The sequence below is a fragment of the Anolis sagrei genome, chromosome 10, assembly GCF_037176765.1.
Source record: "Anolis sagrei isolate rAnoSag1 chromosome 10, rAnoSag1.mat, whole genome shotgun sequence".
Taxonomy (NCBI): domain Eukaryota; kingdom Metazoa; phylum Chordata; class Lepidosauria; order Squamata; family Dactyloidae; genus Anolis; species Anolis sagrei.
The window spans coordinates 34,810,442-34,824,038 of record NC_090030.1 but is presented as its reverse complement, the minus strand read 5'-3'; the positions used below and the strand labels follow the sequence as shown (position 1 = coordinate 34,824,038).

The following is a 13,597-nucleotide window of genomic DNA, read 5'->3' as shown; positions in this document are numbered from 1 at the left end:
GCTTGTTCTCCAGACCCTTGATCTGCTCCCTCCTCCCTGTGGCTTCCTCTCACATATTTATACATGGCTATCATATCTCCTCTCAGCCTTCTCTTCTTCAGGCTAAACATGCCCACTTCCCTAAGCCGCTCCTCATAGGGCTTGTTCTCCAGACCCTTGATCTGCTCCCTCCTCCCTGTGGCTTCCTCTCACATATTTATACATGTCCCTCATATCTCCTCTCATCCTTCTCTTCTTCAGGCTAAACATGCCCAGCTCCTTAAGCCGCTCCTCATAGGGCTTGTTCTCCACACCCTTGATCTGCTCCCTCCTCCCTGTGGCTTCCTCTCACATATTTATACATGGCTCTCATCATATCTCAGCCTTCTCTTCTTCAGGCTAAACATGCCCAGCTCCTTAAGCCGCTCCTCATAGGGCTTGTTCTCCAGACCCTTGATCTGCTCCCTCCTCCCTGTGGCTTCCTTTCACATATTTATACATGGCTATCATATCTCCTCTCAGCCTTCTCTTCTTCAGGCTAAACATGCCCAGCTCCTTAAGCCGCTCCTCATAGGGCTTGTTCTCCAGACCCTTGATCATTTGAGTCGCCCTCCTCTGGACACATTCCAGCTTGTCAATCTCTCTCTTGAATTGTGGTGCCCAGAATGGGACACAATATCCCAGGTGTGGTCTAACTAAAACAGAATAGAGGGGTAGCAAGAGAAGGAAAACAGCTTGGGAAGGACTCCTCCAAATGAGTGGCCCATTCTGATCAAGGCATCCCCAACTCTTTTGTCATTGCTTCTGCCATAATTGGATACTAAGGAGGATCTTTCCATCTCTCTGCCGCTTGCCTCTGACACTCTGAGCCCAAATCACTAGGCTTTTGCGGTTCCCGTATCCTGATCTGGCCCTGACAGGAATACAAGAGGATCGCCTGCAGCTATACTATCTTGTTCTCGTATTCTGTCAGATCTCACACGCTGCGAATGAATAGAGCTCTCAAACAGAGTATTCTTTATTCATTAGCAGGCATTTCTCTTTTCTGAGTCAGAATTGATTTAGGGTCACAACACGCTGATAACGGCTGACTCCATTCCTTACAGTGTTTAAGGACACTCCGGTAGTTTTTGCAAGAATACAAAAAAGGTTTAAATGTATGATCACGTCCCTTCCTTTCTAAAACAAGTCTTTTAATGATTACGATTCTTTTCATTAGGATAGTGCCGCTCACTTGTGTGTCTTTTTATTGTGTGCATATTTTTGTTGTGCAAATAATTCTGAATGTATATGCATAGCCCTAAATGGTTCTGGCCCTACATACCTATCCGAACGTATCTCGGCCTATCAGCCCACCAGGACCCTAAGATCTTCAGGAGAAGCCCTTCTCTCCATCCCGCCTGCTTCACAAGTGCGGCTTGCGGGAACGAGAGATAGGGCCTTTTCTGTGGTGGCCCCCCGGCTTTGGAATGCCCTCCCTACTGAAATAAGATCAGCCACCTCGCTAATGGCATTTCGGAAAAAACTGAAAACTTGGATGTTCGAGCAAGTTTTCAACTAATTCCGATGTGATGATGTTTTGATCATGGACTAGCAATCAAGGATAACGAATTGGATTACGACTTTAACTATGAGATGTTCCGGTCTGTATTGGTGGCCCAATACTATGTATGTATATGTATGTATTTTTATATTTTATTTTATATTTTTAAAGTGAATATTGTATTTTTAAATATGTTGTAAACCGCAATGAGTCGCCGCACAGGCTGAGATATTAGCGGTATACAAGTGTACTAAATAAATAAATAAATAAATAAATAAATAAATAGAGTCATAGAATCATAGAATCAAAGAGTTGGAAGAGACCTCCTGGGCCATCATCCAGTCCAACCCCATTCTGCCAAGAAGCAGGAATATTGCATTCAAATCACCCCTGACAGATGGCCATCCAGCCTCTTGGTGTGAAAGGCCCTCATTTCCATTGAACTTTGTTGACCAAGTCCATCTTGACTACTGCCCACAACTGGTGCAATGAACTCCATCCTAGTTGTTGTTCATTTGTTCAGTTGCTTCTGACTCTTTGTGACCTCATGGACGAGCCCACGCCAGAGCTCCCTGTCGGCCATCACCACCCCCAGCTCCTTCAAGGTCAGTCCAGTCACTTCAAGGATACCATCCATCCATCTTGCCCTTGGTTGGCCCCTCTTCCTTTTCCCTTCCACTTTCCCCAGCATCATTCCCTTCTCCAGGCTTTGCTGTCTCCTCATGATGTGGCCAAAGGACTTCCGCTTTCCCTCTAGTCTCCTTCCCTCCAGTGAGCAGTCGGGCTTTCTTTCCTGGAGGATGGACTGGTTGGATCTTCACGCAGTCCAAGGCGCTCTCAGCACTTTCCTCCAACACCACAGCTCAAAAGCATCTCTCTTCCTTTGCTCAGCCTTCCCTAAGGTCCAGCTCTCACATCCGTAGGTGACTACAGGGAAGACCGTGGCTTGGACTAGGCAATGGATCTTGGTTGCCAGTCTGATGTCTCTGCTCTTTACTATTTTATCGAGACTGGACCTTGCTCTCCTCCCAATAAGGAAGCGTCTTCTGATTTCCTGGCCACAGTCTGCATCTGCAGTAATCTTTGCACCTAGAAATACAAACCCTGTCACGGCCTCCACGGTTTCTCCCTCTATTTCCCAGTTGTCAATCATTCTTGTTGCCATCATCTTGGTTTTTTTGATGTTTAGCTGCAACCCGGCTTTTGCGCTTTCTTCTTTCACCTTGATTAGAAGGCTCCTCAGCTCCTCCTCGCTTTTGGCCATCAGAGTGGTGTCATCTGCACATCTAAGGTTTCTTCCAGCAATTTTCACCCTAGCCTTGCATTCATCAAGCCCCGCACATCGCATGATGTGTTCTGCATACAAGTTGAATAGGTTGGGGGAGAGTATACAACCCTGCCGTATGCCTTTCCATATCTTGAACCAGTCTCCTGTTTCGTGGTCAGTTCTGACTGTTGCTCCTTGGTCCTTGTACAGATTCCTCAGGAGAGAGGGAAGGGGGCTTGGGATGCCCATCCCACCAAGGACTTGCCACAGTTTATGATGATCCACACAGTCAAAGGCTTTAGAAGAGTCAATGAAGCAGAAAGAGATGTTTTTCTGAAACTCCCTGCCTTCCTCCATTCTCCAGCATCCGGATATTGGCAATCTGGTCTCTCGTTCCTCTGCCTTTTCTAAACCCAGCTTGAACGTCTGGCGACTCTCTCTCCATGTCTTGCTGGAGTCTTCTTCCTTGCAGGATCTTGAGCATTCCCTTACTGGCATGAGAAATAAGGGCCACTGTACGGAAGTTTGAGCAATCTTTCGCATTTCCCTTTTTTGGTATGGGAAATAAGTTGATTTTTCCCAGTCTGATGGCCATTCTTGTGTTTTCCATATTTGCTGGCATATGGCATGCATCACCTTGACAGCATCCTCTTTTAAGATTTTAAACAGTTCAGCTGGGATCCCGTCGTTTCCTGCTGCCTTGTTGTTAGCAATGCTTCTTAAGGCCCATTCAACCTCACTCCTCAGGATGTCTGGTTCTAATTCACTCACCAGACAATCAAAACTATCCTCGATATTATTATCCTTCCTATACAGATATTCTGTATAGTCTCACCACCTTCTCTTGATCTCTTCAGCTTCTGTTAGGTCTCTGCCATCTTTGTTTTTTATCATGCCAATTTTTGCCTGAAATTTACCTCCAATGTTTCTAATTTTCTGGAAGAGAAACATGCTACAACGGTAGAACACATTGACCATTGTCAGCCCATCATGTTTCAAAAAGTTTCACTTATCCACAAAGTTTTGGGCTACTAAGCCAAAATATTACAATTGTTTGGTGTGAAAGGCCCCCATTTTCATTGAACTTTGTTGACCAAGTCCACCTTGACTACTGCCCTCAACTGGTTCAAAGAACTCCATCCTAGTAAAATTGCCATTTACTCAATACGTCCCGTGTTGTCCCCAGATGCCCTCCAACCCAAATAGAAGTTGCGCCAAGGTGGTTTCCCAGGATAACTTTCAAGCACTTTGTTCCTGTGTCAAGACTCAGAATACACTGGAAGTATTTTGCTGAATCAGGTTCTGAGAAAACGATGGGAAGTCAGGCCAGGCCTTGATAACAGGCTTGATAAGGCCAACGCTTCGTCACGGAACGGTGAGCCACTTTCGAGAACAGCTTAACATTTACCAACTGGTCTGGTATGAATAAACACTATCATTAGTCACAATCGTGTCGGACAAAAAAGACGAAAATCAGACTTTTTATGTACCATATCATTAGATGCTATACCTGCTGAAAGGGCTGTTTTGTAAAACGCTAAAGTGTTTTCCGAGAAGTGAGATAATTCAGCCTTCCTGAGAGTGAGATCAAAGCAGAAATGTTGCTCACATTAGCATTACTGGGAGGAAAACACAAAGAATTTGGAACACATGGAGGTGGCTTATGTTCTGTGTAGGACGGTGGTCTGCTTAATGCCGCATTATCAAGACGACTGGTTTCTTCCTTGGAGATCTTTCATTCATAGTTGCCATAAATCAAAGCAAATATTAACAGCAAAGGAGAGTCAGAATAGTCACCTGAAGCATCATTCCATTTTCGTCTAATTCTGCTCCAGTAGTAAAAGTTTAGAATCATAGAATCAAAGAGTGGGAAGAGACCTCCTGGGCCATCCAGTCCAACCTCATTCTGCCAAGAAGCAGGAATATTGCATTCAAATCACCCCTGACAGATGACCATCCACCCTCTGTTTAAAAGCTTCCAAAGAAGGAGCCTCCACCACACTCTGGGGCAGAGAGTTCCACTGCTGAATGGCTCTTACTAGGCCTGGGTAACAACGGAAAAATTTGTTTCTAAAATCGATTCGTTTTTTGGGGGTTTTTGCGTTTCGTTATTTAAAATAATTACAAAATTTTCCTTTTAAAAAGTTCGATATTTACGAAATTTCGTAAATGTGAAAAAAATGACAAAACATTAACGAATCGATTTCCAAAACAATAACGAATCGATTCGTTAATGGCGGACGCGACCGCGAAATACGCTAAAAAACCTCCAAAAACTTCTGAAGCTTCCCTCTCCCTCTGTTGTTGACTGTTGGTGCGATATTATAATTTTGTTTCACCAATTAAACAAAAAACAACCATAAAACTTGCCCCAGACATGCGGAAATAATAACGAAACGACCTCAAAACAATAACGAAATGAATACAATAACAAAATACGAAGCATTTACAAAACGTATTTAAAAATTCGTTTTTTAAAAAATTGCTCCAGAATGGTTTGTTATCGTTTTGTAATAAAAAAAAATAACGAATTATTAATGAATTACGAATTAACGAAATGAAACCGCCCAACCCTAGCTCTTACAGTCAGGAAGTTCTTCCTCATGTTCAGATGGAATCTCCTCTCTTGGAGTTTGAAGCCATTGTTCCATTGCGTCCTAGTCTCCAAGGAAGCAGAAAACAAGCTTGCTCCCTCCTCCCTGTGGCTTCCTCTCACATATTTATACATGGCTATCATATCTCCTCTCAGCCTTCTCTTCTTCAGGATAACCATGCCCAGCTCCTTCTGTTAGGTCCCTGCCATCTTTGTTTTCAAGGCCCATTCAACCTCACTCCTCAGGATGTCTGGTTCAAATTCACTCATCACACCATCAAAACTTTCCTCGATATTATTATCCTTCCTATACAGATATTCTGTATAGTCTCGCCACCTTTTCTTGATCTCTTCAGCTTCTTCTGTTAGGTCCCTGCCATCTTTGTTTTTAAGGCCCATTCGACCTCACTCCTCAGGATGTCTGGTTCTAATTCACTCACCACACCATCAAAACTCTCCTTGATATTATCCTTCGTATACAGATATTCATAGGGCTTGTTCTCCAGACCCTTGATCATTTTAGTCGCCCTCCTTTGGACACATTCCAGCTTGTCAATATCTCTCTTCAATTGTGGTGCCCAGAATTGGACACAATATTCCAGGTGTGGTCTAACCAAAGCAGAATAGAGGGGTAGCATTACTTCCCTGGACCTAGACACTATGCTCCTCTTGATGCAGGCCAAAATCCTATTGACTTTTTTTGCCGCCACATCACATTGTTGGTTCATGTTTAACTTGTTGTCCACGAGGACTCCAAGATCTTTTTTACACGTACTGCTCTCGAGCCAGGCATCGTCCCCCATTCTGTATCTTTGCATTTCATTTTTCCTGCCAAAGTGATGAGCTGTAAGATGATGAGCTGTAAGATAAATGAAGGCACTAGAATGATGGAACTTTGCAGTAGGCAAAGTGTTGGTTTCGTGCCTTGGGTCTTGTCGCTGCCGCTTTCTTGTTGGGCTTGGGTCCTGGATCTGCAGGTTGCTACTTGCTTCATGTACCGACCGGTTTGGATTCTCGTAAGTGTGGATTTCCCCTCTCCTTGACTTCGGACTGTTTTTGACAACGACGCTGCCTTGTGGACTTTGGAACTTTCAACTGGGATTCCTTCGAGTTTGGATTCTCGTAAGTGCCGAAACCTGAGATTCCAGGCTCAACGATAAGTCCAGGATCACACCCAAGCTGCAAACCTGTGTCTTTCACTTTCCTGGACCACAATCCTGAATCCCAGCCAATAGCTATGCTACCTAAGGGATTCTGTGAGTTTGTCGTCTCAAAACCAAAGTTTCCAAGCTTGTGGTCTAGTGACAACTGCGCAGTCTATGATGCTTACTTATGAGGATCAACCAAGGTCCTCGTAGATTCTTGAATATCTTTTGCACAAGCTGGATCTGAACTAACAAAGCATCGGTGAGAGACAACCACGGGGGAGCATCTCCTCCTCTTCCTGACCCGTTCTTGCTGTGGATCTCAACCTCCTGGGAGAGAGAGTTGGCCTTCCTCCTTGCTTTGTCAAACACAAAGATACATTAATGTTGCCACATGAATTATGCACAAGGAGCTACCGATGGAAAGATGACAGCCTGAAGTGGGTTCCAAGGCTTTTTGTGAAACATGCAAGAAATAATATCCCAGGACCATTCGAGTCACTGAGCGCCGACGTCGCTGCAAATAACAGTCATCTAAGCGGATTCTGGAAAGCTTTCTTGCATTTGAGCCTCCAAATCCAAGCTATTTCCCAACTCTGGCTTCAGCTTTGGCCATAAGTGAGGAGTTAGAGATAGAGAAAGAAGAAGGAGAAAACCTTTTTAATGTTGGAGTTCAGCCTGTGATTGTGTTTCAGGATCGGGGTGCTTTGGATGTGGGGAGTGATGTAAATGAGGTTCAAGATTGCAATGGTTTGGTCAGTGATATTGATGCAGAGAATGACAGAGAGGCACTTGTCCAAAGTGTAGTTTCCCATGAGAATGTTCCTACAGGGTATAAGGATGAAGGTTGACTCCCTGAATTGCTCTCAGAGAGTTCCCAGGATTTGGGGCTTGAAAACAACTCAGCACCTGCAGAAACTAATTTATTATTTTATTTATTATTTTATCTATTTATTATTTTTATTTATTTGACTTGTGTACCGCTACTCCCAATTTGGCTCGGAGCAGTTTACAGAAGTAGATTAAAACAACACAATTAACTTTAAAATACAATAAAACAAGACCAGAAATAGTCCTGAGTTATTCATGAGCATATAGATAGGTGGGCAGAAATTAGTCAAAACAGACAGGGCCGAGCAATGCCTTCGGTGTTCTGCCAGGCTTCAACAGAAAAAGATAAGAGATCCTCAAGAAAAGCAAAATCAGTTTCTGAGTGCTTGGAAAGGCTTAAAAGTTCCAAGCATGGAAAATACGGTCAGATGAAGCATGCTAAACTCTTGTCTTCGTCTTAGAGAAGCCTTGCTTTGAAGATTCATGCTTAAGGATTTCTTGTTTCCTGGTTTGGTTTTGCGATTATCTGCTCATGCCTTGGATCAACGTTTCTTGGTTCTTTGGATTTTGCTAGAGAGTTGTGGACTTTGTTTTTGGGCATTGCTGAACTCTACCTTGGACGAATTTGTTCCTGCTTATCTTCTTACCTAATTGGATTTACCTATTCCTTTAAAGTGTTTATTTACTTTGCTGATTTTACTTATCTTCAATAAAAGGATTGTTTTCCTATTCCTGGTTCTTTGGATTTTGCTAGAGAGTTGTGGACTTTGTTTTTTGGCATTGCTGAACTCTACCTTGGACTAATTGGTTCCTGCTTATCTTCTTACCTAATTAGATTTACCTATTCCTTTAAAATGTTTCTTTACTTTGCTGTTTTTACTTATCTTCAATAAAAGGATTGTTTTCATGCTAAGTTCTTGTCCTTGTCTTAGACAAGCCTTGCTTTGAAGATTCATGCTTAAGGATTTCTTGTTTCCTAGTTTGGTTTTTTGTCTCTCGCGATTATCTGCTCTTTCCTTGGATCAACGTTCTTTGGATTTTGCTAGAGAGTTGTGGACTTTGTTTTTGGGCATTTCTGAACTCTACCTTGGACTAATTTGTTCCTGCTTATCTTCTTACCTAACTGGATTTACCTATTCCTTTAAAGTGTTTCTTTACTTTGCTGTTTTTACTTATCTTCAATAAAAGGATTGTTTTCATGCTAAGTTCTTGTTTACTTTGCTGTTTTTACTTATCTTCAATAAAAGGATTGTTTTCATGCTAAGTTCTTGTCCTCATCTTAGAGAAGCCTTGCTTTGAAGATTCATGCTTAAGGATTTCTTGTTTCCTAGTTTGGTTTTTTGTCTCTCGCGATTATCGGCTCATTCCTTGGATCAACATTCTTTGGATTATGCTAAAGAGTTGTGGACTTTGTTTTTGGGCATTGCTGAACTCTACCTTGGACTAATTTGTTCCTGCTTATCTTCTTACCTAATTGGATTTACCTATTCCTTTAAAGTGTTTCTTTACTTTGCAGTTTTTAGTTATCTTCAATAAAAGGATTGTTTTCCTATTCCTGGTTCTTTGGATTTTGCTAGAGAGTTGTGGACTTTGTTTTTTGGCATTGCTGAACTCTACCTTGGACTAATTGGTTCCTGCTTATCTTCTTACCTAATTGGATTTACCTATTCCTTTAAAGTGTTTCTTTACTTTGCTGTTTTTACTTATTTTCAATAAAAGGATTGTTTTCATGCTAAGTTCCTGTCCTCGTCTTAGAGAAGCCTTGCTTTGAAGATTCATGCTTAAGGACTTCTTGTTTCCTTGTTTGGTTTTTTGTCTCTTGCGATTATCTGCTCATTCCTTGGATCAACGTTTCCTGATTCTTTGGATTTTGCTAGAGAGTTGTAGACTTTGTTTTTGGGCATTGCTGAACTCTACCTTGGACTAATTTGTTCCTGCTTATCTTTTTACCTAATTGGATTTACCTATTTCTTTAAAGTGATTCTTTACTTTGCTGTTTTTACTTATCTTCAATAAAAGGATTGTTTTCATGCTAAGTTCTTGTCCTCGTCTTAGAGAAGCCTTGCTTTGAAGATTCATGCTTAAGGATTTCTTGTTTCCTTGTTTGGTTGTTTGTCTCTTACGATTATCTGCTCATGCCTTGGAACAACGTTTCCTGGTTCTTTGGATTTTGTTAGAGAGTTGTGGACTTTGTTTTGGGGCATTGCTGAACTCTACCTTGGACCATCTGTGAGCTCAGTGCCTGTCAATTCCCAGGCTGGCCAGTCCCATGATAATAAGTTATTCGGCCTTGAAGGTGATGGGGATTTAGTTAGGAAAGACCGTTTGCAATTAAGGGTACGTCGAAGTGCTCGTCTTGTTAACAAACGGGGAAGGTCGAGGTCAACGTAATGCTTTCATGCTAGGAAAGCATATTTAACAATTTGATTGAAGTCAACCCTTTGTCAGTGCAACTTTGCTTACACCCTGTTAACTTCTCTGGAATTGCCTCGGCTTTTGGGGAAAGCTTTTGGCTTTTTGGGACCTTGGTTTTGATCTTGATTTCTGGGGACTTTGTTATGCTGCCATAGATTCTTGTTTGATCAATGCTTGTGGATTATACTTCACGTTACTGGCCTTTGGAATCTCTGCCTTTGCATTTAAGGCTCTATTTTGGCTATTGAACTTTTGCAACCTTATTTCCATGTTTATGATTTTGCTTTTTCTTCAGTAAACTACAAAACCTACAGCCTAAGTGTGTGGTGTGGTTCTGAGCAAGGTGAATCTATCCTGAGTTGCGACAGTAAATAAACAAACAAATAAATAAATAAACACTGGTTGGCATTGTGCCCGAAATGTGCAACAGAGTTCTCAGAAAGGAATAGTGACCATTTCCTACCTGAGAGATGACGGCTCTTTGCAAGGCTGGGGTGCATGGGCTGGAGCTACTTCCGGATCCGAGTCTGGAGTGAGAGGAGTCCTCATTCCCAAGCACAGCCGCCCAGCTGAGATCACCTTGGACTGAGTCACTCTTCTTCCATTTGCTCTCCGTCTGGAGACAAACACACCAAGACAGATGCTTAGCAAGGTTCAATACTGATACTGCAGAAAGGTCGGAGATTTACTTGTATTCGAGTCACTTAAATAGAGCTACTGTGTCGATAAGGCACCAGTTTCTATTAAGTTTCCTTGCTGGCTTTAGAAAAGCAGATTAAATCAGCAACATTGAATTTCTGCTAGGAGCAATACGGAACTGTCAGGGAAATTGTATATGCTTTCACAGTGGAGGATCTTTTCTCTGTGTGTGCATGCAATGTTCTTGAGTCTCTTTTAAGGTCATATAATCCAGATTATCAAGGTGGATAATCCACATTCATGACTAAAATGATCAAGGGTCTGGAGAACAAGCCCTAGGAGGAACGGCTTAAAGAGCTGTGCATGTTTAGCCTGAAGAAGAGGAGGCTGAGACATGATGAGGGCCATGTATAAATATGTGAGAGGAAGTCATAGGGAACAACAGAAAATACTGCATTGTTGTGGGTTTTTCAGGCTATACGGCCATGTTCCAGAAGCATTCCCTCCTGACATTTTGCCTGTTATCTCTCAGAGTCTTACAACCTCTGAGGATGCCTGCCAGAGATGCAGGCAAAACATCAGGAGAGAATGCTTCTGGAACATGGCCATCCAGCCTGAAAAACTCACAACAGTGATTCCAGCCATGAAAGCCTTTGACAAAATATTTAGCATTTTTATTGCTTTGCTTACATATATCCTTCAATAAACTGCTTGCTAATTTTACTAGGTGAAACATCAGGAGAGAATGCTTCTGGAACATGGCCATACAGCCCGAAAAACTCACAACAGTGATTCCAGCCATGAAAGCCTTTGACAAAATATTGTATCTAGCATTTTTATTGCTTTGCTTACATATATCCTTCAGTAATCAGCTTGCTAATTTTACTAGGAGAAATGTCAGGAGAGAATGCTTCTAGGACACTGCCATATAGCCTGAAAAACCTACAACAACCCAGTGATTCTGGCCATGAACACCTTCGACAATACAGAAAATACTGCGTTTTCTGATGGTCTTTAGCGACCCCTCTGACACTATTTGGCAAAATACTGTATTTAGCATTTTTATTGCCTTGCTTACCTATATCCTTCAATAAACTGCTTGCTAATTTTACTAGGTAAAACTTCAGGAGGGAATACTTCTGCAACATGGCCATACAGCCCGAAAAACTCACAACAGTGATTCCAGCTATGAAAGCCTTTGACAAAATATTGTATTTAGCATTTTTATTGCTTTGTTTAAATATATCTTTCAATAAACTACTTGCTAATTTTACTAGGTGAAACGTCAGGAGAGAATGCTTCTAGAACACAGCCATATAGCCCGAAAAACCTACGACAACCCAGTGATTCTGGCCATGAACGCCTTCGCCAATACAGAAAATACTGCGTTTTCTGATGGTCTTTGGTGACCCCTCTGACACCCCTTTGACAAAATATTGTATTTAGCATTTTTCATTGCTTTGCTTACATATATCCTTCAATAAACTGCTTGCTAATTTTACTAGGTGAAACGTCAGGAGAGAATGCTTCTGGAACATGGCCATACAGCCCGAATAACTCACAACAGTGATTCCAGCTATGAAAGCCTTTGAGAAAATATTGTATTTAGCATTTTTATTGCTTTGCTTACATATATCCTTCAATAAACTGCTTGCTAATTTTACTAGGCGTGAGCTTCCGCTGTCAGCTCCAGCTTCTGCCAACCTAGCAGTTCGAAAACATGCAAATGTGAGTAGATCAATAGGTACTGCTCCGGCGGGAAGGTAATGACGTTCCATGCAGTCATACCGGCCACATGGAGGTGTCTACGGACAACGCCGGCTCTTCGGCTTAGAAATGGAGATGAGCACCACACCCCAGAGTCGGAAACGATTGGACTTAATGTCAGGAGAAAACCTTTACCTTTACTACTAACAAAAAAGTAGTTAACTCATTATAGGTATACAAATCCCGTCTGGTTTCAGAAACACTTTATTTTTGTAATTTTCAACACATGCCTATTCCACAATTTTAATTCCCAGTCTTTTGCATCAGGACACAGTTATAATTACAAATGAATGTATTGCCAGAAGCACCAGAACAAAATTCCCCAAATGAATTGGCAGTCTGGAGCGCAGGCTTTGATTTTGCAAGTGATTTGGGTCCTTTCTGCATACATCACCAAATCGACAAATTGTTTCCAGGCTCAACACGGATATCTGACTTCCCTCTGGGGGGTTAATTGCAGTTCGACGCAAAAGGGGAGCTCTTCAAATCCCAACAGGATTCCGGTTAATATAACACCAGGAGATCCACCTAAATGACAGTGGCTTCAATAAGAAGTAATTATTCTTTCACAGGAGGGGAATTGTTTCGGCCCTTGTAAACCCACACACACATATATCAACGTGAAGCCAATGGGATTAAAGAAACAGGGCGAGCCGAACGATCGCCGCAGCCGTACGGCGATAAAACACACACAAGACACAAGCATCAGCTGCGAGAGAAATTGCAGATTGATGTCAGCCTCAATTTGCTTCCTTTGAAAGCCCGTCTTTCCAACAGAGACCCGCCGCCTACCACTGCTAATGTCAGAAATCCACAACAGTACATTTGGATTAAAATTTAACAGTAATGGCATGGGCGAAGTTTGACAACGCTTTGTATTACACGACAAAGAGGTCATTTACAGAATACATGCCACAGACGGGGATGACGATGGGAGCTGACATTTATGAAGTGGGCTTGCTCCTCTCCCCTAGTTCCATAGGCAAAACAGAGACTTAAATGTAAAGGCAAAGTTCCCAAGATCCAAAGGCAAAAACACGAAGCATAATCCTGTAGCAATGGTCACACAAAGTCCATGGTAAAACAGTTGAAAACGAGACCCAAATCCCAGACTAAGGAAGCCAAAAGCGTGCTGCCAAAAGCCAAGGAAAATCTCCAGAAGTTAACATGGGAAGAGCAATGTTGGACTGACAATAACTGCCTGCCAGCTACAAGACTAAATACCCTTTGTGAAAAGAATACATGCCACAGACGTGGATGACGATGGGAGCTGACATTTATGAAGCAGGCTTGCTCCTCTCCCCTAGTTCCATAGGCAAAACAAAGACTTAAATGTAAAGGCAAAGTTCCCAAGATCCAAAGGCAAAAACATGAAGCATAATCCTTTAGCAATGGTCACACAAAGTCCATGGTAAAAA

At 42.2% G+C, this 13,597-nt stretch overlaps 1 protein-coding gene across 1 annotated transcript in view; it reads right to left on the bottom strand.

Moving 5' to 3' along the window:
• Positions 1 to 13,597, bottom strand: part of NRK (Nik related kinase) — a 197,083-nt gene that overhangs the window by 93,430 nt on the left and 90,056 nt on the right. The window contains exon 15 of the mRNA XM_067471688.1: positions 10,237 to 10,389. Within this exon, the coding sequence (XP_067327789.1) occupies positions 10,237 to 10,389 (153 nt within the window). The remainder of the gene's footprint in view (positions 1 to 10,236; positions 10,390 to 13,597) is intronic.